This window comes from Tiliqua scincoides, chromosome 9 (assembly GCF_035046505.1).
Source record: "Tiliqua scincoides isolate rTilSci1 chromosome 9, rTilSci1.hap2, whole genome shotgun sequence".
NCBI classification, from domain to species: domain Eukaryota; kingdom Metazoa; phylum Chordata; class Lepidosauria; order Squamata; family Scincidae; genus Tiliqua; species Tiliqua scincoides.
This window is the reverse complement of record NC_089829.1, coordinates 13,941,668-13,965,322: the sequence shown is the minus strand read 5'-3', so window position 1 is coordinate 13,965,322 and position 23,655 is coordinate 13,941,668. Positions and strand designations below refer to the sequence as shown.

Here is a 23,655-nt window from a genome sequence, read left to right as displayed (position 1 = left end):
GGCCACATCAGTGTTGCAGCTTGGGGAGTCCTCACTTGTCGCATTCCCTCTCGCAGTTTATTTTGGCAGTGGATTCTGCTGTTTAAGAAGGGGGGGGGAACAGAAGGACCTGCATCTGAGAAGATGGGCTGCAGCCAATGTGTTCAGTTCCCAGGTGTCACAGGACACGTTTGTTGTTTGGGGAGAAGTAAGTTTCTCCTGCGCCTTGGCAAGAGTGGGCAGGCGCACCAGGCCAGGGGAGTGCACTGAGTCCTGGACTTTGGAACCTGTCGCTTGCCCCACTCCTGGAGTTTGAACAGCCTGTGCTTGGGTGTGTTGTTTCCTCTCTCTGTATTTGTACCTGTCTGTGTGTGTTGTTGGCTCTCTCTGTGTGTGCATGTGAGTGTTGTTGCCTGTGTGTGTGTGTGTGTTATCAGAGCAGGCAGGCCAGGCTCTGCCTGCTCTGCCTCTCAGTTACAAAGTGCCTGGCTTACAGCAAGGCAGCAAGTCCTGGCTTGCAGGCTGGGACGCAAGAGGCAGCAGCGTCACACACACACACACACACACAAGTGGTGTGTGTGTGTGTTGTGCTGCTGGGGGAGGGGACTCAGCCCAGCCAGGCGCACACAGAGAATCAGTGGGGGAGGCAGCTCTTCTCAGCCTCCCTCTCTGGCTCCCCCCCTCCAACACTTTAGCTGTCACTCAGGCTTAATGGGGTATAAAACCTCCCCGGAGGGCAAGAGAGCCGTGGAAGGCTGAGACCGGCGGTGGCCCCGGTCCGAGGTGGCCAGGGCAGGGGGATCGCCCGCGCAGGGGGCGGCTGGGGGTGGCCTGGCTGCCAGGGGGCCCCTCCGGAGCGGCAGCAGCCACAGGGCAGCAGGAGGGGGCGCCCCAGCCCGATGCCCGGGGAGGCAGCCCGTCTCGGCGAGGAAGAAGGAAGCAACTTCTGGCCAAGTCTCTCCCCCTCCGAGCGGCGGCTTCCTGCGCTCCCCGAGGAAGAGATGCCCTAGAGCCACCGCGGGAGCACCGCGTCCGTACCTGACCCCGGGGCTGCCGCTGGACCTGCGGAGCTGATCCCCCCGGGGGGTTTGGGGGAAGACCCTCCAGTTGGTGTCCCTCGAAGGCCACCCCAGGGGGACCCCCACCCCCTTTTCCTTCCCCACCCCCAGCCTGGAGTGCGCGCAGGATGGTGTGGAAACGGCTGGGCTCCCTGCTGCTCTTCCCCGTCCAGATGCTCTACCTGCTGGCCAAGGCGGCGGTGTGCTCGGCGCTGCCGGCCAGGCTGCGGGACCTGGCCCAGGACAGCGTGCTCGTCACCGGCGGCGGCAGAGGCATCGGCCGCTACCTGGCCAAGGAGTTCGCCAAGCGGGGGGCTCGGAAGGTGAGCGCTGGGAGAGGGAAGCGGGCGCCCCGGCGCCAGGCGGTGGGAAGGGGGCACACGACCCGGCAGCGTTCCTGGGGAGGGCTATACCACTATTCCCCCCCCATCCGAACAAACGCGTCACTTTTCTCAATGTCTTTTGGAGGGGGGGGGGCTTCTGCCTGCTCAGGTTTCTGTGCATGAGAGTCTGGACTCCCCCCCCCCCACACACACTTTTTGCATATTTTGGAATTTGCGGTCTAGTACACCCCCCCTCCAAACACACCCTGCAAATCGCAAAAGTCTCACCCAGGGAGGGGCCTCCACCCTACCCCTGCCTTTCAATTCGCCCCCCCCCAAATACTCCCAGCCCAGAGCGGGCCACTGGTTCGTGTTGAAATGGCACCCTTGGGTGCCGCCGCCTGCCTGAAGCTCAGGGCTCCCTGAGTAATCTGGATACTCTGCTTCCCAACCCCCACTCTGGTGAGGGACATGCAGCTCTGCACATGCTCAGAGGCACTCTTTTGTTGTTGATTCATGTTGAACGCACTAGGAATTAGAACAACAGATTCCAACAAGGGCAGTGAAGGTGGTGGTGGTGGGGGGGTTGTTGGCAGAGTATGCCTGAATATGAGAGGCAGACAGCCAAAAGAACAAAAATAAAATCCTACCTACCTACCTACCTACCTACCTACCTACCTACCTACCTATCTATCTATCTATCTATCTATCTAAAAGAACAATATCAGAGCCCCAGTGGATCAAACTAAGGTGGTTCAAGCTATCCAGCACCTCAGTGGGCAGCCCATATGTGGGGCGTGAGGGTGGCAGACCTCCCCATCTGTTCACACACACACACCGCCCCACAGCATCTAGTACTCAGGTAGACTGCCCCTGAACATGCAGGGTCCATTTCACTGGTGCAGCAATTGATATTGCACTCTGGTCCATGAGCGTGTCTTTCAAAGGCACCTCTGGTGACAGTGGATTTGCTAAATCAGACTCGGCTTGAAGAAGGTGGGCTGGCTGAGCCGCTTTCTTGCCTTGGGTGAGGTCGGTGTCATCCGCCTACCCACTGTAGCCTGACTGGCTTGTTTGTTCCTGCCCATTCCTGTAGACAGGTCCGATCAACGTTGCACTGAGGGCTCTTCCAGGCATGCTTCTGGTAGCACAAGCCAGGTGGCTCCTGCCTGCTTGCAGCTACATGTGCAGTTGCCTTCCCACACTACAGTAACATCCCAGCCCCTTTTACCCTTGCAGTTCCCATTTTGGTGTCTTGAATCTGGGCCTTTCAGAAGAGACTGCTCAGCTGCACATGCAACACATGTGCTGTTCTTGCTGTGCTCCAAAAAGTTGCTGCGTTCGCACTTGCACGATTGAAGGTTGAGGACAACTGCGGGTGGATGATGGATGAGTGGTGATGTGATCTGAACCCCCTTGTGCAGAGCGAGCAGCCAGCCCACCAAAAATGCACCACTAAAAGTGCTCTCGAGTCCAATGACTGGCCTGTGAAACCCAGCCACATCTCCTGACTGCCAGTGACTTTCCGAGTGACTCTCCCCACCCAGCTAACCAAAGATCTTCTGTCAAGAGGCCAGTGATGAAACCTGGGGGCTTCCACCTTCAACACCTGCGCACTTCCCAAGTGCGCTCTGTTGGGGCAGGGAAACAGATATGGGGAATCCTTTTGGGTCCACCAGCCAAGGAGACAGGACAGAGCCTGGAGGTTTTGATTGGTGGCAAAGATTCCAAAGGGGTGGGGTCTGTGCTGGACTGTGTGCTTCGGTCACTGTGGGAAAATACCTTCAGTCAGCACAGAGGTGCCAGGCAGTCTCCCGATGTCTGATTCTTGTTCCAACTTGATCAAAACATTGAATGCGCACGTGTGCGCCAGCTGAGCGTTACCTGCTGGCTGGCAATTTGGAGATGTACTTTGGTGATATAGCTGCTGCTTGTGATGCATGTGCTGGGGAGCGAAGCGCACGTGTGATGTGTGTGTGGCTTGCTGCAAGGGCCTGAAGTTTCACTTTCAGCCTCGTCTAGCTGTGCCGTGCGTTCTCCCGGGAGGCTGGGCTGCACTGAGTGAGACTGCCTTGCACCTGGCCTTCTTGCTTAGCACAGGTTTGCCTTATCTGTTTAAAAATACTGCATGTTCTTGCCTTGTTTTGTTCAAGGGTGCAGTGTGGTGTAATGGTTAGTGCGTCAGAGAGCCAGCCACAGGTTCAAATCCCCCAGGGTGATAGCCGTGATGGAAAGTGGGTGGAGGAGAGGAAGCAATAGGTTCTGAGGAACGCAGCAAGGCAGATTCTGCTAGAACAGCCTGCAAGAGCGAAGGCCGACAGAGATAATATCTTGCTACATTTTGTGCTTTTCCTTCACATATATTAATGTAGCCCAAATATAGCTGCTGCATTAGGGTACATTGAATTACATTCCTTTCTTTTCTATCTGCCATAGAATTGAGATAGTGAGGGCCCAGTGAGACATTATTGGCCAGTCTGAATGAGACTTTAATTATCTGACTGGTTCTGTTTGCGCTATGCGTGATGCACATTCGTGGTGCATGCACATAATAATAATAAACTTTATTTATACCCCTCTCCCCAAAGGGACCCAGGGCGGCTTAGCTTTGGGGGAAGTTCTATTTATTCATCGCACCGTTCTGTTTATTCTCTACTACTACTATCAATATTAATATTGATGATGATGATAACCCAAAAACTTGGAAAAACACCTGCACACCTTAGGTGTAAATAACCACATATGAGCTGCAAAAAGCAACTTTACTCAGAACTGCACATATATGACTCAGCTCCAGAAATCAGCAGTGTTTGGAACTGCAGAAATCCTATGATGCTGTCTCTGCGATTCCCAGGATCCTGGCTATATCCTGAATTGCAGAACGTAACTAGTCCAGCATAGGCTGTGGTGAAGCACAGTATAACAATAACAACAACAGTAGTGTTTGATTTATGCAGTGCCATCAGTATCGATTTATACAGAATGAAAAGAATTCTCTGCCCCAGTGATCTTCCAGTCTAGATGCTGACCAAGACACATAACAGTGGGAGGGCAGGGGCATGGATTTAATGGGAAGCGTGTTCAGTTTTATGTTTAGGGAAAGGAGGTGGTCAAATGTAATGCCAAAGCTTTCCTACTAATGGGGAATCTTCAGGTTGTGGGTGAAGGAGCATCGCACAGGTGTTTGGGAAGGTGGCTCCAGGTATGAGGGGCAGCAAGGGAGGAAGGGCAGGCTCCTTTGAGTGAACACAAGAGTTGTGGGTGCTTGGGGGTGGAGGAGCTGGGGGAGTGAAGTCAGCACAGTAGGACATGCAGTCTGAAAGGAGAGGAGGTTTGAAGCCATGGCGGGCTTTGCATCCATGGGCAAAGAGTTTGTGCTGGTCTGAAAGTGGTCAAGAAGCCAGTGCAGGGATTTCGAGGGAATCGTGATGTGCTCCTTGTGGCAAGTGAGATACTGAACTCAGCAGTTGGATGAAGATGAGACTAAGACTGGCCACCTTTCCTGGACATACATGACTCCCAGATGCAGCTTCCAGACTGCGCCCTGCTCTGTTTGACAGCATCTTGTTTCTACACATTAGTCCATCTTCTTTTCCATTGTCCGCTTCATTATGAGGCCAGGAGGAAATGTCCAGCTCTCCAACCCTATCTCAATTTTTTCTTGGAGGATTCTGCTATATTGCAAGCCTTATTAGCTTCCACTGACCCTAACACCATTTCCCAGATAGCCACATTTATCTCGCAAATTGTGGCGTCTAATCTGAAGCGTGCCCCCATTTCTTTGAAGTCTCTGAATTTTGGGAGTTAATTGTAAGTTGGTATGTTATAAGCAAACAATTTTTTTTTTAGCTGTATGAAAGTAATGATCTTTTAACTGTATGCCAATAAAGGTACTGAAACTGACAGCATCTTGCAAGAGGTCCTCGGCACCTGCTCCTTCCTCTGCCGTGCCTGTCCTCTGTCACTATTTGCCCCGTCCACGTCCTGCTCCTCCAACTGCATCTCCCTTCCTTTGCGGCTCTCGTTGGTTCTGTGCCACTCGTCTTATGTGGATTCTGAAAGAAGCTTCCCTTCCACCACGATTTTGTAACACCGATAATTTGACTTCACTGCTTGGTGTTGGCATCAGCTCGTGTTGAGTCATGAGCTTAAGGGTGGGCAGAAATACTGATCTTCCAGGCAAGATGCTGTTGACCTGGACTGAGGCCAAAGCAGTAGATCCAAACAAATGGAGGCGGGGGGGAGAGAGAGAGAGAGAGAGAGAGAGAGAGAGAGAGAGAGAGACCAGGGCCTTCTGGCAGCTGAGGCAGAACATCAAATATCATTCTCTCTGATGACAGGCCATGCCTGATGACAGACCATCCTCTATTCATTCTCCTTCCACTTCCAAGATTTGAAAAGCAAGAGGGAAATGGAGCAAAAGATGTAGTGTGGAGGAAAGGAGAGTGGGGGGCTAGAATGTCTCTCATGTGTAAAGGAAAGGAGAGTGGTGAGCTAGAGTGTCTCCAACGCTAACCATCCCTCACCTCCACACTTCTGCTCTGCACTTTTCGAATTCAGAGAGATAGGAAGAAAGGTGCAAAACATAGTCATCACACACTCTCCATTGGTAAGAACGTCAGAAGAGCCCTGGTCTACCTAATCCAACTTTCTGTATCTCACAGTGGCCCACCAGATGCCTTAGGGAGGAATCAAGACTCCAAGAGACTATATTCAGTTGCCACTCCCTTGCACCTGACATTCATGCTTAGGCTCCTTCTAAAACCAGGAGGCTACACGTACCCATCATGGCTTGTAACATCCATAAATCTCTCCACCCCCCTTTTAAAGACATCTATGCTAGGTGCCATCACTACATCCTGTGGCAAGGAGTTCCACAGATTAATAATGTGCTGAGTAAAGGAATGGTGTAGCTGTCCTTTGGCAACTGCCCTTTGAGGTGAGCTTTGGAGTCCTATGTGACACCTGAAGGATGGGAAACTAATGGACCCTGTGCAGGCCACCACTTTGATGGGTACTTTCTGGCTTTCCGTATGCACCAAAAAAGAGAACTGATTGTCCTATTTGCTTCCAAAGGCCAGGTTCCCAAACAACGCAAACACTGGATTAAAGCAGAAGTGATCTGAGCCATCTTCATGGCTTGGTTCGGTCTCCTTCGGCCCCGAAAGCGCTGACCCAGAATCGGGTCAAGGTCGCACTGAAGCCACCAATTGATAATGCTGAAGCCAGCAGGGATGGGTCAAACTCGTGCAGTCGGACCTTTGTCCCAGCAGGGATTAATTTGATTCTAATTAATAGACTTGACAATAGAAAGGCTACTTTGGTGGAGTTTAAATTGCATCTACCCTCCTTTAGTTTGGTCGTAAATTATGCCTAATTAACTCAGGGCCCTTCTTACTCTGCCCCCTCTGTGATTGCGGTTCACAGCATGTTGTGCAGCAGTAGGAATCAAGAGGGACATCAAGTCACAATGTGGGGAGAGAGTCGCAGGGTTCTGTTTCAGGAGTGACATCCCTGTCACCAGAAAAAGGGGGATTTGAGTATCCCCTTCCCCCTTCCTGTAACTGATCATTGGCATGAAATTGGTTTGGTTGCCCCACTGATGGCAATTAAAGGACCAAAGTGATCTCTTGTGCAGGACGGCCTCCTCCTGGCTGAGCTAGATTTCTGCTTGCAGGGATCTCTTGGGATAATTTTTTAAGGTGCAGTTCTGTCGCTTATAGTCTTGTAGCAGCCCAGGTCATTCTACCAGCTGCGCACCTGGGTGGCTACCATGCAAGTCCTTGTGGGGAAGCATCCTCCTCCCCTTCTGATATCTGAAAAGCACTAAAAGGGCTTTATTCATCACATGGTTCGTCTGTGAGTTTGGCTTGCAGGAGACGAGAGAGGACAAGGCTGCTGCCTCTGTGCCGGAAGCCTTGGTGTTGGTATCGAAGGGGTCTGATCCGTTCCTCTGTGTGCGCATGTATATGTGTGAGTGCCTGCAGGCTCACATGGGCAGGCGGAGGGAATTGGCACCTCCTGTCTCTTTTGTGGCTGAGGGTTCATCGGCCGGTCAGCCAGCCCCCGCCCCCCCAATGACATCATGACAATTGTTTATCGCTCACACAGAAGGAAGGCTGTGAAGGGAGGATGGGCTTCAGCCACCAGCCACAAAGTTTCCCCCGTTAACCCTGGAGTCTGCCACTTGCATTGCACTTTGGCAACTACATGGGAGTTTTCGCACACATCCACCCACCCCTTTCCACTTCTCTGAGCTCTCGTTGCACAGTCTGCTACATGGCACAATGATGCACCAGCCATCAAGTGTGCCCAGACTTGTCCCACCCCATCGAAGGGAAAGGGGCTGACTGGGGGTTCATAGGAGGAAGCCACCAAGCAGCTGAGGCATTTGCTTTGCCACAGGGCTGTGATGTGCTTGTCACGAGTGCAATTTCTGACCAATGTGGGTGGGGAATAACTCTTGACTAGCTGAAGTGTGCGGAGCTACAGCCATGGGACCCACAGTAGGGTTGGAAGGTACATGACAGCCTCTTTGCTGAAACCATGCAGGCCTGAGCCTGGTCGGTGCCTGGATGTGTGGCTATCTGGTGGCTACCTGAACCTCTATCTTGGAAGAAAGTTGGGATGTCAGTGCAAGGTTGCTCACCTCTGGGGATTACAGGGAAAGGCTACAGCATTTGGGGCTCTTTGATCTAGAAAGAAGGCGACCAAGGAGGGACATGAGACACAGAAAATATGCATGGGGTGGATAGAGGAAAGTTCCTTTCCCTCACGCACAACACCAAAAACCAGGGGACAGCCGTTCAGATTGGCTGGTGGAAGAGTCAGGATAGACAAAAGGGAATATTTCTTTACCCAGCATGTAATTAAACTGTGGAACTCCTTGCCACAGGAAGTGGTGATAGAACCTGGCCCAGATTCATTGAAAAGGGCATTGGACAGATTGATGGAGGAAAAGTCCATCACAGGTTGCAAGCCATGGGGGTTGGACCTCCTGGTTCTAGAAGTAGGCTATATCTGAATGAGAGATTAAAGGGAGTGGTAACAGGATGTAGGTATCTTGTTGTTTTGTTTGCTCCCTGAGGATCTGGGGGGGGGGGCTCACTATGAGATACAGGAGGCTAGACTAGGTGCCCCTTGACCTGATCCAGCAAGACCGTTATGTTCTTATGTCAATCGCTGTTGTTCGTGATGGCTGCATTGAATCTCCCAAGTTTCGAGGTAGTATACATAGAATCCTAGAATGTGAGAGCTAGCAGGCACCTTGGAACTCATCTGTTCCAACCCTGTGCACAGTTCAGGCAATGGTGACAGCATCCCTAACAGGTGGTCACCCAGCCTCTGCTTGAAAATGAGAGACCACAATGCACAAGGCAGACTGTCCCAGTAAATTCTTCCTCGTGTCTAATCTATATCACTGCAGTGTGTCAACCCATCCGTTCTAGTGCCCCCAGGAGCCACAAGATATAAATTCTTCCCCTTCTGTGTGACATCCTTACATTCACTCCCCCCAAAGTGGGCAGTTTATAGGGCAGATTAATACAAACAATTCTCACCCTGCTTTCCCCCCCTAAGATTATGAACCTGATGGAAGGGACCCCCCCCCCACTCCTTTCCTTCTCCAAATACAGCTCTGTATCTTTGCAGTCCCTGCTGACACCTCCTGCTATTTGCTTTCCATTATCTCAATGGTTAGGGATTGACTGTTGTTTACCTACCTTCCTTCCAGGTGTTGTGAAGGAGCCACTTAATGATCTGTTCTAAACATCAAAGCTCTCCTTAAGACAATGTCAGCTTTTGCTGGTACCAAATCTCCCTTTCAGAAAAAACAAGGAGTGTGCAGGTGTTTGAGTGGCACAGATTTGCTTTTTTAATTAAAAAAAAAAAATTAAATAGCGACTTGACGCTATAAAGTTTTTCAAGCAAGAGACGTTAGACGATTGAGATGTTTGATCTATGAAACACTATAAAACACAACCTAAAATTAACGTAGTGGTTTAAAAAAAAAATCAGAACCTTGCTAGATCAGGCCAAAGGTCCATCTAGATCTCACTGGAGATGTTAAAGCAGAGGCTCAACAAGTACCTGCTGGAGAGTCTGTAAGAGAATTTCTTGCTACAGGCAGGGGGATGGGCTAGATGATTTTGTGGTCCCCTTCCAACTCTGATTCTAGTCCAGCATTCCACTTGCCGTAGTGGCAAAGCCACACACGCACATAGCAGCTGCCTCTGGGAAGCCAACAAGCAGGATCGCAAGGGAGACTTCTCATCTCCTGTAATTGCCCCCCCTGGAACTCGTATGCACAGGTAGACTGCCACTAAACCTGGAGGTGGCGCATAGCCATTGTGACTAGTAGCTTTGACAGACATGACCTCCAAATTCTAAGGCACTGAATAGCCTCACTGAAGCAAAGGAGGTCTTTTTCTGGTCCTTACCTGCAGGGGAAGCTGGTCAGGAACCCCTGTGAGGAGCAGCCATAGCTCAGTTCTGTGTTGTGTGTGTGGCTTTACGGATACACCGAGAGCAATTTGGTGCACATGTTCTAGCTTTGTGCGCACTTTGACCATACTGAGGCCAGGCAGGCACCTTTAGCCAGGGACACACAAACAGTCCTGTTTACACAAGGGTAATGGCCTAAGCAAGAGCAAACACAGTGGCTGAAAACACAGTGACTTTTGTTCACAGTGACTCTTCAGGGAGAAGACTGAGCAAGGTGAAATCATGGCCTCATTTTTGTTTGCGGCTGGAATCCTGAAAGAGAGCCGCCATGATGGCATCAGGAGGAAAGCACTGTCTGTTGCCTTGCTTTTTCTTCACAGATTTAGGGACTCCTGGTAACATGGTGGAACATGTGCTCATTGATGTTCAGTTCCCGGTTTCCCTCCACTTCTCTCCCCCACCTTCTGTGGTCACCCTTGTGTCTCTTTCCAGTTATAAGCCCCTGTCTTCTCATCCTGTGTGAGGCACATAAATTTATCGCCATAAAGTGTACATGGCCTTTTGCAGGAATGGGGAAGACAAGTCTCTGCCCCAAGAAGTGTACAATCTAAAGCAGGCCAGAGGGGGAGGCTCTCAACAGCAAACACACATGCCAGATCCTAGACCCCATTTTTCTGCTCACCCCACCCCCTTTCTCTACTTGTACGTAACCCAGCTGTATAGCTGGCGTAGGTCCAAGGAGACCCATAGGCCATCAACAGCCTATGCAGAGGTAAGTAAAAATATTTTACATACCTATGCCAGGTCACCTGATTGTGCCTCCCCACCATCGGATGTAGTGTGCACTCCACCAGCACGACTATATCGGCACCAATGGTGGGGAGTAGGATTGGGCAGAAAGGTAGCTGGGCAGCATCATGAAGAAAGGGGGGGTGCTACACATCACACCTGTTCACACGTCCCAGAATCAGCTTTTCCGCTGATAACTGGTGTCAGCAGCACGAGTGAGAAAGAGAAAATTGTGCTGTGTCTTGATACTCAGATCACATTGGGAAGGCAAACGGCGCACATGCACAAACATGAATGAAGCAAAAATGCCCATTCCTTTCCCTTCCCAAGGAGGGTTGCCAACTCTGATTAAAGCTACACCTGGAGATTCTTGCTCCAGCCTAATGCAATGTCACGTAGCCAGGGAGGCCCCTGTCCAAACCTACAGGGATGTTTTTAGTTGTCACCTAGAACTGGATGTTGATTCCTGGAGACACCAGGCCTCCTCTTGAGTAAGTTTTGACTTGCAGGCAGCAGCTCTGGACATCTTTGTGGCCAGCCTGGGACCTTTTGTGAACCTGGGACCTTGAACCTGGGACCTTTTGCATACGAAGGGTCCCACCACTGAACTATGGGTGCAAAGCACTGCTCTAGGACAGCAGTGTTCAACAAGTGTGCCGAGGCACATTGGTGTGCCACGAATGCTTTGTAGGTTTGCAGAGGGAGTTTGGGGGAGGGTTGTTTGGGGGAGGAGGGCCATTGGGGGTGTGAGCCCCCCCCCACTGGCAGTGTGGTGTGCCCTGTCCATTGTAAAACAAAACAAAACCTGATGGTGTGCCTTGAGATTGTTCGCACCATGTCAGTGTGCTGTGCAGTGAAATAGGTTGAAAATGGTTCTCGGGGGTGACCCCATTGGCCAGCAGGGAGGGTCAGAGGAAGTAATGCTGCCAGGCATCAGGAAACCGTGGGGAGGGGGGCGAACATGGGGACCCAGTACACCATAAGGGTCCAAGTGCAAGGCTTTGCTGCCATTGCACAGGAACAAGCCATAGAATGACAACCACAGCAGGTCTCTTGGAAGTCCCAGCTCTGCTCTTTCAAGGGAAGAGCAATTAGCAACCTGCAACTGATCCACCAGAAGCAGCTTGGCCCTCTTGCTCCCCCCCCCGTGCCCCCACCGGCAGCATCTCTGCTCCCTGCGCAACAGTGGCGTAAGAACATTGCACCTGGCTGCCAACTGCTGGGGTCACCCAGAGGTAACCCAGGGCAGGAAGCCTCCACGAGCCAGCCTTCCCCAGCAGGGATTAACCGCCTCACTGGGCTGCTGCCCTCCACAATTTTCTGGTCAGTAACTTTTAGAAAAGGAGAGCGTGGCTCTTTTGGGAGAGGGCAGGCAGGCAGCCAGGGAGAGCAGAGGCTGGGGGAGTGGGGGAGAGGAGAGGGTTGGAGGGAGGCCAGGACAGGAAGCTGTCTTATCCGAGGACATGGGGAAGGCTTTCGGACCCTCTTCCTTGCCCACCATCAGGCACATGCTGCATTTTTGTCCCAGTACTGCCCACTGTGCACTGTGCAGCAATGTTCCCCCAAAGGCCTGCAGCATGGAAGTGCACAAGCAGGCATTTCAGGGGTGTTCGTGGTGACTTGAGTCAACCCCTGGAGGGGATGCGCCTGCATGGAAACCTCTGAAGCGCCATTGTTGCCTCTGACAACTGCAGACCTACAACACCCCCCAACTATTTCCCCTGCCCTCCTTTTACTGAGCCCTGCGATTTCCAACCAGTGGCACATCAGTGCACTGCAAATGTTCTGCAGGCATGTTGCAGGAGTTTGGGGAAGCATCATTTATTAGTAGGGTCACTGGGGGATGTGGGTCCTCCACCAGCAGTTCAGTGTGCATTGCCTGGAAGATTTTAGCGCCTTGCCAGTGTACCGTGTGGTGTAGAAAGGATGAAAATCACTGATCTAGTCTGAGATGCAAAAGCCTGAGGCACACGTTTCCTTTCCCCCACTATCAAGAAGATCATTGACAAAAATGCTGACTGCTGCAGGGCCCGGCACAGAGCTCTGTGGCGCTCCACCCCCACATCTCCCTGCAGGTTGACCTACAGCCATTTAGTGGAACTTGCTAGAATAAGGGCACAATCCTAACCAGGTTTACTCAGAAGTAAGTCCTGTTTTGTTTGGCGTTCCACAGTCACCAGATCAGTCGCTCTCTCAAAGATGGAGATGAAATTCATCTGGTATGACTTGTTCTTGATAAATCCATGCTGGCTCCTGGAAAGCACCCTGTTATTCTCTAAGTACTTACCTAGACATCCTGGTTCATAATGCCTTACAGGATCTTTCCAGCTATTGACCTCAGTCGGGATTATATGCTCTGTGGGCATCTTTCAAGAGGATGTGCTGATCATTCTGTGGTTTGGGTTGAGGGGAGGAGGGGGAGACACAACTCTTTCCCCTTCTGATCACAGAGCTGGTTGTCTTCCTGCAGATTATCCTGTGGGGTCGAACCGAGAAGTGCCTGAAGGAGACCACCGAAGAGATCCGAGCAATGGGGACGGAGTGCCATTATTTCATTTGTGATGTGGGGAATCGAGAGGAGGTCTACAGACAGGCCAAAGCTGTCCGCGAAAAGGTTAGTGGCCAGCGCTGTGCCTTGGAGAACTTAGCAGAGAACCCGCTAACCCAGTGGTTCCCAAACTTTAGTGACTGGCTGCGCCGTTGACCTACTAGGTCACTGGCTGTAGCTCCCCATTAGGGCTACAATCCTATACATCGTATAGGGCAGCGGGTTTTTCACAAGGATTCCGCGGCTCCCCTGGAACCTTTGTGCTAACCCTTGGTGAGGTTGACCTCTGAGCAGCTGGAGAGGGGGGATTTGGTCACTGCGCTCTTCAGAAGTTCAAATTTGATTCTCACATGGGTTTAGATCCAGTTCCTTCCCACTGTGGGTCACAGAGCACGGTTGGAAGGCACAGGCTACAGCCATCTCCTGAAGCTGAGTGACAGCCCAATCCTGAGGCTGCACTGTATGCTTGGGGGAGGAGGGGATGCAACCAGTATGCAAAATGGGGGTAAGCAATATATGTCTTTACTTGCCTCCACAGAGGCTGCCTTTGGGTCTCCTCAGACCCATGACAGCTATGGAACTGGCATAAATCTGAGGCGAGGAAAGGGGCAAGATGAACTGGGAAACAGTGGATAGGATCTGGGTGCAAGTTGCTGTTCCACCCCCTTCCTCGAACGTCCCCCTGCCCTCCCCTAAAAACCTTGAGTGCCAGTGCCAGTCAGTTTTCGACAATATTGAGCTAGATAGAGCATTGATCTGGATTCAGTGGAAGGCATCTCCCTCTGTTTCAGGAGAGCTCAGTAGAACCTTCACAGACAGGAGCAGTCTACCTCTAACTACCAAATGCTGGGAACAAGGCAGCAGGATTCCTTTTCCTTTAATGTCCTGCTTGTGGTCTCCTTGGAGGCACGAAGGGACTGCTATGGGGAACTGAGGTGCTGGACATGGGCCTGATCATCTTATGAGTGGGTGCTCCCCTTTTTCTCCTGTCCAGGTGGGAGACATCACCATCCTAGTGAACAATGCCGCTGTCGTGCATGGCAAGAGCCTGATGGACAGCGACGACGATGCCTTGCTCAAATCACAGCACATCAACACTCTGGGGCAGTTCTGGGTAAGGCAGCCTCCCTGTCTCCCAGTGGGATCAGACTTGGGAGGAAGAGAGAGGCCGGTGGGAAAAACCTGGAGAGGCTCCTGCCAGCCTTCTGCTACACTGTGCTGTCAAATGGTGCTAAGTTTGTGGCTCTTTTATGCAAGTCCTTGCAGTAGTGGATCCAGTGTCTGTGTTTGGGGGCGGGGTCATGAGCACTACCAACCTCAGAGCCCAGGTCAACCAGGTGGGTAGACCCAGGCCTTCTGTTAAACTGGCCTCTGTGGCTGAAGTTTGCTGGGTGGGTAGCCCTGGGCTCCCACACAGACTTGGGGCCCCGATCTACCTGCTGGGTAGACCTGGGCTCCCATTACGACTGCCCTCTGGAGCCACCTTTTCCAGGTGGGTAGAACTGGGCTCCCAGCCATGCTTGGGCTGGTCCCCATCCCAGCAGTTGCCCTTCCCTGCTGGCAACACTTTGGGAGGGGAGGCCATGCACCCATGCTCCCCCCTTGGATCCACCCCGAGTCCTTGTGTGACTGATTTTCTTTTGAATTAAAAATACATATACCATGTGCACCAAGCCAATTAACCTAGCATAAGAACACATAATTTAGTTGTATTGATTTATCGAGGAATTTATCCAAGATTAATATTTTTTTTTAATTCAGTGGATCTCAAACTGTGGGTCTGGGACCCACCAGCGGGTCATGATCCAGTTTGGGGGGTTCATGAAACTTGACAGGGCAGATTCAGGCCATGTGCATCAAGGATTAAACAAGCTACTACTTGGAAGGGTGCACTGCTGCCCACTCACCAATATAGCCACAACCCTTGGCATTTATAAATCAGGCAAAAGTCTCTAGGGGGTTGTAAAAAGTTTGAAAACCACTGATTTAATTGATTTGTCAAGGAATTCATCTCCTACCTTTCAGAGACCCCCCCCCCCCCCAAAGGTGGTTCACAAAGACTTGACAGTTAAAATGCAGACTAGATGCCGTGGGAATTTGCCTTGGCAAATGAGAAGTGGAAAACAATTTTAAATAAATAAGTGAATAGATCAAAATCACTCAACAATTAACAAACGTCCAAAGAGAAAACCAAGGACTGAGACCCAGCGGGAAGGACAACTGCAGGGGGCAATCAAACCATTGAAATGCCTGTTGGAACAAAGAAGTCTTAAGGTGACGAAAGCATAAAAAGACGGGAGCCAAGCAGGCCTCAGTGTGCAGTCCCCCACAGTCTGCGGGCCAAAGATGAAAAGGCCCTGTGATGTGTCTCCATCCCCCTCCCAGTAAAAACAGATGCACAAAGTAGGCATGTTGATTCGTACGGGGCAGAAATTTCCTTTAAATATTCTGGTCACAAACACTTGGGGACTTTCAAGGAAATGACAATAATATCTGTAACTTTCATACACACCATGACAAGATCTTCAGGACTGAACAAAATCACTGTGGCGCAAGATCTCTCCTTTGCAATCCCTTCTCCAGTATATTAATGTTGTACCCTGACTTCCAAAATGTTCAGTGTCAAACTCTTCCAAGACCTGTTTTTTTTAAATAAAAGAAGCCAAATTCCGAGAGCTCCTGACAAACTCCATCTGATCCAGCAAAGTATGGGCTGAGCTTGGTGGCTGTTGCAGTCACACAGTTGGCTGTTGGGATGACAACATTTTGGGCACAATCCTGACTGCACCTTGGGCCAGTGCAAGTCCCTTGTGCCTGCTCAGGAGGATTGCAAACATGCTGTAAAGCACATTTGCGCCTCCTCAAGAGTCGGGCTTTTGTGCTGGCCAAGCAGGGCTCTTGCCGGCCTCCTTACTCTCCCAGTGGCACAAAACCACTTTATGGCACTTCTGCGACAGCGGTGGGCTGGTGTAAGGGACTTGCGCTGACCCAAGGGGTGGTCTGGATTGGGCCCTTAACCTTCCATGATCCAAATGGGCATCTACCCCCTCTTTTTGTATATGATTGCTGTCTAACCAGGGTTGTTTGCTCTTTTGATCCACAGACCACCAAGGCCTTCTTGCCACGGATGCTGGAGCTACAGAAAGGGCACATTGTGTGTCTGAACTCTGTCCTGGCCTTGTCGGCCATTCCTGGGGCCATTGACTATTGCACTTCCAAAGCATCTTCTTTTGCCTTTATGGAGAGTCTGACCTTGGGGCTGCTGGACTGCCCTGGGGTGAATGCAACCACAGTCCTGCCCTTCCACACCAGCACTGAGATGTTTCAGGGTATGAGAATCAGGTCAGTGGAAAGTTGTTCCAGTAAGGCCTGGTTGACCATTGAATCAGATCACTCTGCGGGGCGGGAGGGGGGAATAGTGGTGGACACAAGGGGCTGTGGATCAGTGGAAGAGCACCTGTTTTGTATGCTGAAGGTCCCAGGTTCAATCCCGCATCTTCAGGCAGGGCTGAGAACCTTTGCTGCTGCCAGTCAGGGTAACCAATGCTGGACCCACCAAGGGCATGACTCAGTAGAAGGCAACGTCCTATGACCAATAACTCAAATTGTGGCATCATGCTTTGAACATTCATCTATGAATGAGCAAGGCTGGCCCATGGGCCACACCAGGCACAGGCTGCCCCAGCTTCCTCCTTTTGACTTTCATACCTGCAGTTTAGGGGCAGCCAGCTGCCTGTCGTGTCTTGTCTTGGCTAGTGAGTTTCTTTCCTTAAAGGTGAAGGAGACGCCTCTCTATGGGCAAAGGGTATGCTGGCCCACCAAGAAACAATAGAGGAGGAGCCCTGCAAAGGGAAGGAAAGATTGACCATTTTAGTCAGTGGAGTATTATGGAGACTGGAGACTGACCAGTCATGGTCTCAGAGGGGAAACAAAGGTTTTGACCATGGCCAACAAGCTAGCCTGCTGGCACCTGGGTTGGGTAACTGAGCATGGTTTGGCCAAGCAACTGCACACTGGTGAGGAGGAAAAGAACATGGTTTTCTGATGAGGAGGTGAGAAGGAAAAGAACGTGGACATGGTTTTCTTCTTCTTTGGTGTCATGTGCTTTCCAGGCCAAATCTCCCTGTGTAGCACTTTAGTTGTGGATTGTGAAGGTTAGATCAGGGAGTGTATTAACTGCAAGGACCCTGGGAAAAGGGTGGGGTGCTGAGTTATTCCCCCCCCCCCATGACTAGATAGAAAAGTTATTCCTGTGTACTCGAGGCTGATTGCTAATGAAGGTTGTCTGCCCCACTCCCAGGACCCCCAAACACTGCCTACCCACCCAAGTCAGCTCTTAACAAGAGAAGGAGGAGAAGGTGAAAGAGAATTGGGGGGCAGGTGTTTCAGAGAGAGAGAGAGAGAGAGAGAATAAATGAGGGGGGCTTCTTTTCTTTCTTTGTTCTTTTCCACATTTTTATACCACCCTTTCTCCAAGGACCTCAGGGTGATGTACACTGTTCCTCCCCTCCTTTTGTCCTCACAAGGACTCTGTGAGGTCGGTGAGGCTGAGAGACCCTGACTGGCCCAAATCACCCAGGAAGCTTCATAGCTTAGTGGGGATTTGAACCTGAATCTTACAAGTCTCAGTTCAGCTTCTGAACAGCTACATCATCCTGGGCTTGATGGAGGAAGTGGAAGGAAAGAAGCCAGATTGTGGCCCCAGTCTCTGGGGAGTAGGGGCTTGGTTAGTTCATTTCATTGGGCAAGATCAGAGGGACATCACAGCCCCCCCCCCCGCTTCCTCCCCAGTAAATTCAGTCCTAGGCTAATTCTCTCCTTTCCTCTTCTGCTCCTTGAGGGGGAGGAGATGGTTCTGGCCAAAAATGCACCATCTGAGTGCCTGCAGAACATGGCACACAAGTCTCCAGAGCTCATGTATCCCTCCATAGAGTCAGGATGCTGATGTCGTGGCCCGAAGGAGTGGCATCTCCTGTTAAGAGCAATTGGAGGGGTGAATGGTTTTGGCAGCGGCGTGAGGGGGCCCAGGGGAGACAGTATGAGCGGATGCTGAAATACTGGGGTTGTGTTTGCTTCCAGGTTCCCAAACCTTTTCCCCCCGTTAAAACCAGAGACGGTGGCCAGGAGGACAGTGGAGGCTGTTCAGCAGAACCAAGCGTTCCTCCTCCTTCCCTGGACAATGCATGTCCTCGTTATCTTGAAAAGGTACTGCCTGCAAATTCAAGTCTCACTTATGCCACAGCTCCTTGCCCTTTGTGGTGCCCAGTGACTCACAGCCCAATCCTATGCATGTCTACTCAGAAGTAAGCCCCACTGAGTTCAATGGGGCTGACACCCAGGAAAGTGTGGATAGGATTGCAGCTTCAGAACCTTTGAATGAGCACAACCCCTGCAGCCTTGCAGTGTTCCAGTGGGGGAAAACAAGGCTTTGAGAGCATGACTTCCTGGTCCGCACCTCTACACCCAGTCCAACGACCCTCGGTGCACCTGTGGAGCTTGCCTCTTCAGTTCCATGGATGGCACAATGCCCTGAACGAAGCACGAACATTATGACACTGGTGCACTTTCACAAACATTTGAAAGAAATGGGAACAATTGTGGTGGTCCATGAAGAACTTTATATTTCACGTTTTTATACCACTCTTCCACCAAAGAGCTCAGGGTGGTGTACGTGGTGAATCTATTCCTTTTGTCTTCACAAGAACCCTGGGAGGCCAGTGCAGCTGAAAGATAGTGACTGGTCAAAGGTCACCCAGGAAGCTTCATGGCTGAGTAGTGATTTGAACCTGATTCTTTCAGGTCTGAGTTCAGCTCCCAAACCACTACACCATCCTTGATCCCGGCCCCCCTTCTGTGGGATTGGGTGCTTCTGTGGAAATCTCAGTCACATCCAAGGAGCAGAATATGACTGTCCTTGTTCAGGATCGGCATTTTCTGCAGGAGTTGGGATTTGGGGGGAGGGGGGGGGTTCTGTGTTAAATAAACCAATTCTGGCTCTCCCTTGCTGGCAAGTCCTGATGACATGGACTTGGCCCAAGATGGAACGGCCTGCTGTGGCAAGGAAGAAAACTGGGGTGCCTGTGGCCAATTCCCTTCTTCAATGCGCTTTCAGAATCTCACTGCTGCTGCAGATGTCCCAAGTCCGACCCGCCCCCTCCACTGCACTCCACCTGCTAACCAGACCTGCACATGACTTCAGGGCGGCTCCCCTTTTCGGGAGAAACATCTTCACCCTGGGGGTTCGCCACCCTGCCACCCCCCCCCACCTACCTTGGTAGATGAGAGGATCTATTAGCTGCCAAAACATTGACCTTCTCACCTTTTCACTGCCCTATAGCACACAAGCATTCATTCACCTTGCTCTCATTTGAAGAAGAGGAGGGGTGGAAGAGGAGGTGGAGGAGAGGCGAGTGAAGGGCTAGAGCGCCTTCACCCCACTTTAGCCCATCACTCTCCGCTACTCCACCTCCATTCCTCTTCCAATGTGAACAACACTGGTGCATTTTCTTATGCTACATAGTGGTGAGCAGGAAGGACTCTCTCATGCCTGTCCCCAGTTATCCGCCACCTGAAGCAACCAACTTCAGGCTGCCTCAGTCTAGGCCAGGAGCCATCACCACATCTGGTGGCAATGAGTTCCACAGATTAATTACATGCTGGGTAAAGATATATTTCCTTTTCTCTTTCTTTCCTCTTACTGACAAGAGAGTCACATCCTGTCTGTTTCCTTTCCCCTGTAGCATCCTTCCTCAGGCAGCACTGGAAGAAATTCACAAGTTCTCGGGGAGCTACACCTGCATGAACACTTTCAAAGGGCGGACGTAGGTGCCATTTTGAACCTGGACTGAAAGCCAGAACGGGCCACAACTGGACGGGATTGCTGGCAGGCCTGTCCTGGCTGTGCACCTGCTCTTCCGCGTTGGCCAGCCCTGACGACACGGACTTGGCCCAAGATGGAACAGCCTGCTGTGGCAAGGAAGAAAACAGGGGGATGCCTGTGGCTGACCCCCTTCTTCAGTGTGCTTTCAGAGTCTCACCGCTGCTTCAGATTCCCAAGCCCACCCCACCACCACCACCCCCAACTGCACTTCCACCTGCTAACCAGGAACTGCACATTATTTCATGGGGGTTCCCCTTCTTTGGAGATGCGTCTTCACCCTTTTCAGGTTTGCCAGCCCTGTCAAGATTGGCCTCTGCTTTTCATCACTGCATTTTTGGACCCTGTGTCTTCTCGCCAAGAAAGCAGCAGGTCTCTTGAGCTCCCACATACCACGGGACGGGGACGGAATGTTCCTCTGGCGAGGGACGTCTGCAGAAGCTGGGCTTGCTGAATAGAGACAAACGGCACTTGGCGCGTCTGTAGCAGGAGGGATTATTCACATACCCTCAGGCTGCTATGCAAGTCCAGACCCAGAACTCAGGCATCCCTGCTGGATCAGGCTCAAAGCCTTGTCTAGTCCAGCCTCCTGTTTCCCACAGTGGCCAACCAGATATCACAAGCAAGGCGTGAAGGCCCCAGCCCTCTCCTGCCGTTGCTGCCCTGTAACTGGAGTTTAGAGGTATAGTGTCTCCATGCATGGAGGCTCTGATCCAACGTGCGGTTTCCAGCAGACAGGTCTGGCCATTTGTTCCAAGAGTGGCCAGCTGTCTCTGAACACGGTGGGGACCTTCTGAGCAATCATGGTCAGTAGCCACCAAGGTCGTGAACATCTTGGACATGAAAAGAGTCTGATTCTTCTAGGCAAGAAGTTGCTTTCTCCATGTGGACGTTGTGGGAACCAGCCAAGGACGACTCCCTGTGGCTACATGAGCACAAACATCCCGTTCAGGAGTTCAGTGCATATTCCTCTACACAGAAGAGCCTGCCTTTCTCCTGCCTGATCTTAGCTCCTCTGCACAAGAGTGAGGAGAAGAGGCAGAACAGCCATTAAAACATGATAAAGTTTACTGTGATCTCTCCTCATTTGTTTTAGCACTTCAAGAAGCAGCTCAAGGCTTCCCCATCCAAGTGGGGCACCAAATGTCACCCCCCCCTTACTCAGTGGCATTCCAGGGGCTAGCTCCACTGCCCCTCCTCCTTCTATGCTCTGGATTCAAACAGGAAGTGTGGAAGAGAAGAGATAGTAGTCTACAGCATCTCCATCACTTCCTCTTCCACTCTCTTTTCCTTTTCGAATCCAGCAGGGAGAGGAGGAATGGCGTGGCTGGCAGAGGCAGGTGTCACCTGCCACACCACCACTTGGGACAACTGCCTCTGTCAACCTCATGAATGGACTGGCCTTCAGGCAACTGAAAGTGGAGTGAACATGAGGCTCTTGCTTATGCTGAATGAGCCTGGTGGTCCACCAAACCAGGGCGGGTTCCAGGTTTCAAGGACTGCCACCAGACAGTCCTCAGCGAGCCTCTTCCTTCAGTACACCCCAAGGGAACAATTCTGCCACCATTGCAGGAAGCACAGAAATGGTCCTGGGGATCCACAGGGGGCTCACCAGAGACCAACTACTGACACCAGCCCTCAGGGCGGCTCAACAAAGTCCTTCTTTAAAAACACAGACAACGTCACACATAAAGCTTGGGAACTTCTTTGTGCAAAATGTGTGCTTTCTGTTTAGAGAGCAGGGCTGGCCCATGCAGGAGGCCGACTGAGACAGTTGCAACAGACAGCAGATTGGTATGGGTTGTGCACCTCACGCCACCACTCTGCTTCTCTTGATTCCTCCACTCACCGGATTAGAAAGGGGACTGAGCAGCAGCAGAAGAGGAAGTGTAGAGACCTCTCAAGCTTCAGCTCCCTACTCGCCTCCCTTCCCTTCCATGCATTTTATCTTGCTACATCCCCCTCTTCCTTTTCCAGTCTAAGGGGGGGGGGGGCGAGAATAGGCCAACCCATCATTGTGTGGATGGAGCATCATTTGATGCACCACCTACAGGAGAGGATGTAGGGGACAATTCAGTTGGTTCTGGAAAGGTGGGCTGGGCTTCCGCCATAAGAAGATCAGTAAGGCCCGATAAGCTCCATGAAAGAGGCTCACCACTGGGATCACGCTCTGCGTCCAAGTCTGAAAAGCAAGCCGGGAGATGCTTGCCGCAACCCAGCCCTCATAACAAGGATCACCAAGTTCTCCTCCCATCATGATCCACTGCTGAAGCATCTACTTGCCATAGAGCAGCCTGCTCTGATTTAGAAGCCAGGAGAATGCTCTTCAGTGAAAGATGTGCTCACACAAGTAGTTGTTCAGCAATTTGGCCTCTCAACAGTGGTGTTGCTGGGGGGGGGGGTAGGCTGCCCCCAGGTGATGTGCACAGGGGAGTGACACCACTACTGCCCAAAAATTTTAAAATGTTGATATTTTCAAATAATACCATCATGTTTTATATCATTCGATGCATAACACAGGCCTACAAAACTGAGGGTCAGAAAAGTTTTTCCCAAACTTTATGGTGGTTTGATATGAATTTGGGGTGCCGATTCCAAAAATGGCATTCGTTTTGCCCTATCGCGTCTAGTTTTGGAGATATAGTATAGCCCAGTGTTATTCAAACTGTGAGGTGTGGCTCTTTAGGGAGGCACCAGGAACTCAAAGGGGAGGTGTGGGATGTCCTCTCCCAACAATACAGTCACACCCCTGGGCAGAATATGAGCCTGTCTTCTGCCCATCGTCTGCTTTTTTTTAAAGCAGAAGAAACGGGAGTTGCTCAGCTGCGAGAGTGGGCTGCTGCTGCCCTGCCCTCTTCTCCCTCCACTCCGAGGCTGCCGCCTTCTGTGTTCGCTGCATGTTGTTTCCAAAGCTCTTGGACTCCAAGCCCCATCTGGCAAGTACTGAGCATGCTCAGCTTGCAGTCCTTGTCCTTGCTGACCATCAGAAATAAACCTTCCTTGATCCTTTGGTTGGTTCCTAGTTCCCAGCCTGGGATCGCTTCTCATCAAAGTGAAATCTCTCTTTTCAACCCCCTCCCTCTTCCACTCCCCCCTTTCCATCTCCAAACCTTCCCGCTTTCCTCCCCCTCCCCAAATAAAACGCTTCCTATTTTAACAGTCACCAGGGGTCTTAAAGTTGCTTCCATGCAGTTGGCGAAGGGGGAGGGGGGAGACAAGCACACACTTTACTTGGCCAGCAGCAGAAAAAGGCTCCTGTTTTTAAAGTGATTTATTAATCTTGTTGTTTGAGTGAAGAGGAAAGGCTGTATTTTTAAAGTGATGAATCTTGCTATTTGAAGGGAATACTGATCAGCCATTGATGAAGTAATTTCCAGCCCAATCCTATCCACACTTTCCTGGGAGTAAGCCCCATTGACTCTAATGGGACTTACTTCTGAGTAGACATGCATAGGCTTGAGCCGTGCATCTCCTAGTATAGGAGACAAATCAGCTTCCTAACCAAACCCTTATCAGCTCTGATATATTTTCATGGTCTATTTTTGTTTTCCCCACTAGCTGCTGGAAAAATTTAATTTCATTAGATTAATAAAGGGTTCAATCCTATCCAAGGAGAATGGGAAAAATGACTAGTTGGAT

General features: G+C 51.2%; 1 protein-coding gene across 1 annotated transcript; it reads left to right on the top strand.

Moving 5' to 3' along the window:
- Nucleotides 1–594: 594 nt before the first annotated feature.
- DHRS3 (dehydrogenase/reductase 3) lies at nt 595–21,072 on the top strand. Its single transcript, XM_066637290.1, has 6 exons — nt 595–1,360; nt 13,062–13,205; nt 14,134–14,253; nt 16,243–16,481; nt 18,219–18,344; nt 19,880–21,072. The coding sequence occupies exons 1-6, from the start codon at nt 1,166–1,168 to the stop codon at nt 19,962–19,964; spliced, it is 909 nt and encodes a 302-aa protein (XP_066493387.1). The 5' UTR covers nt 595–1,165; the 3' UTR covers nt 19,965–21,072.
- Nucleotides 21,073–23,655: the final 2,583 nt, after the last annotated feature.

Bases quoted from the DNA above. Each gene is read 5' to 3' on its own strand.
- DHRS3 (XM_066637290.1), top strand. From the start codon at position 1,166: ATGGTGTGGAAACGGCTGGGCTCCCTGCTGCTCTTCCCCGTCCAGATG. The intron at 13,206-14,133 runs GTTAGTGGCCAG...TCTCCTGTCCAG, and splicing joins CCAAAGCTGTCCGCGAAAAG to GTGGGAGACATCACCATCCT. The intron at 18,345-19,879 runs GTACTGCCTGCA...TTTCCCCTGTAG, and splicing joins GTCCTCGTTATCTTGAAAAG to CATCCTTCCTCAGGCAGCAC.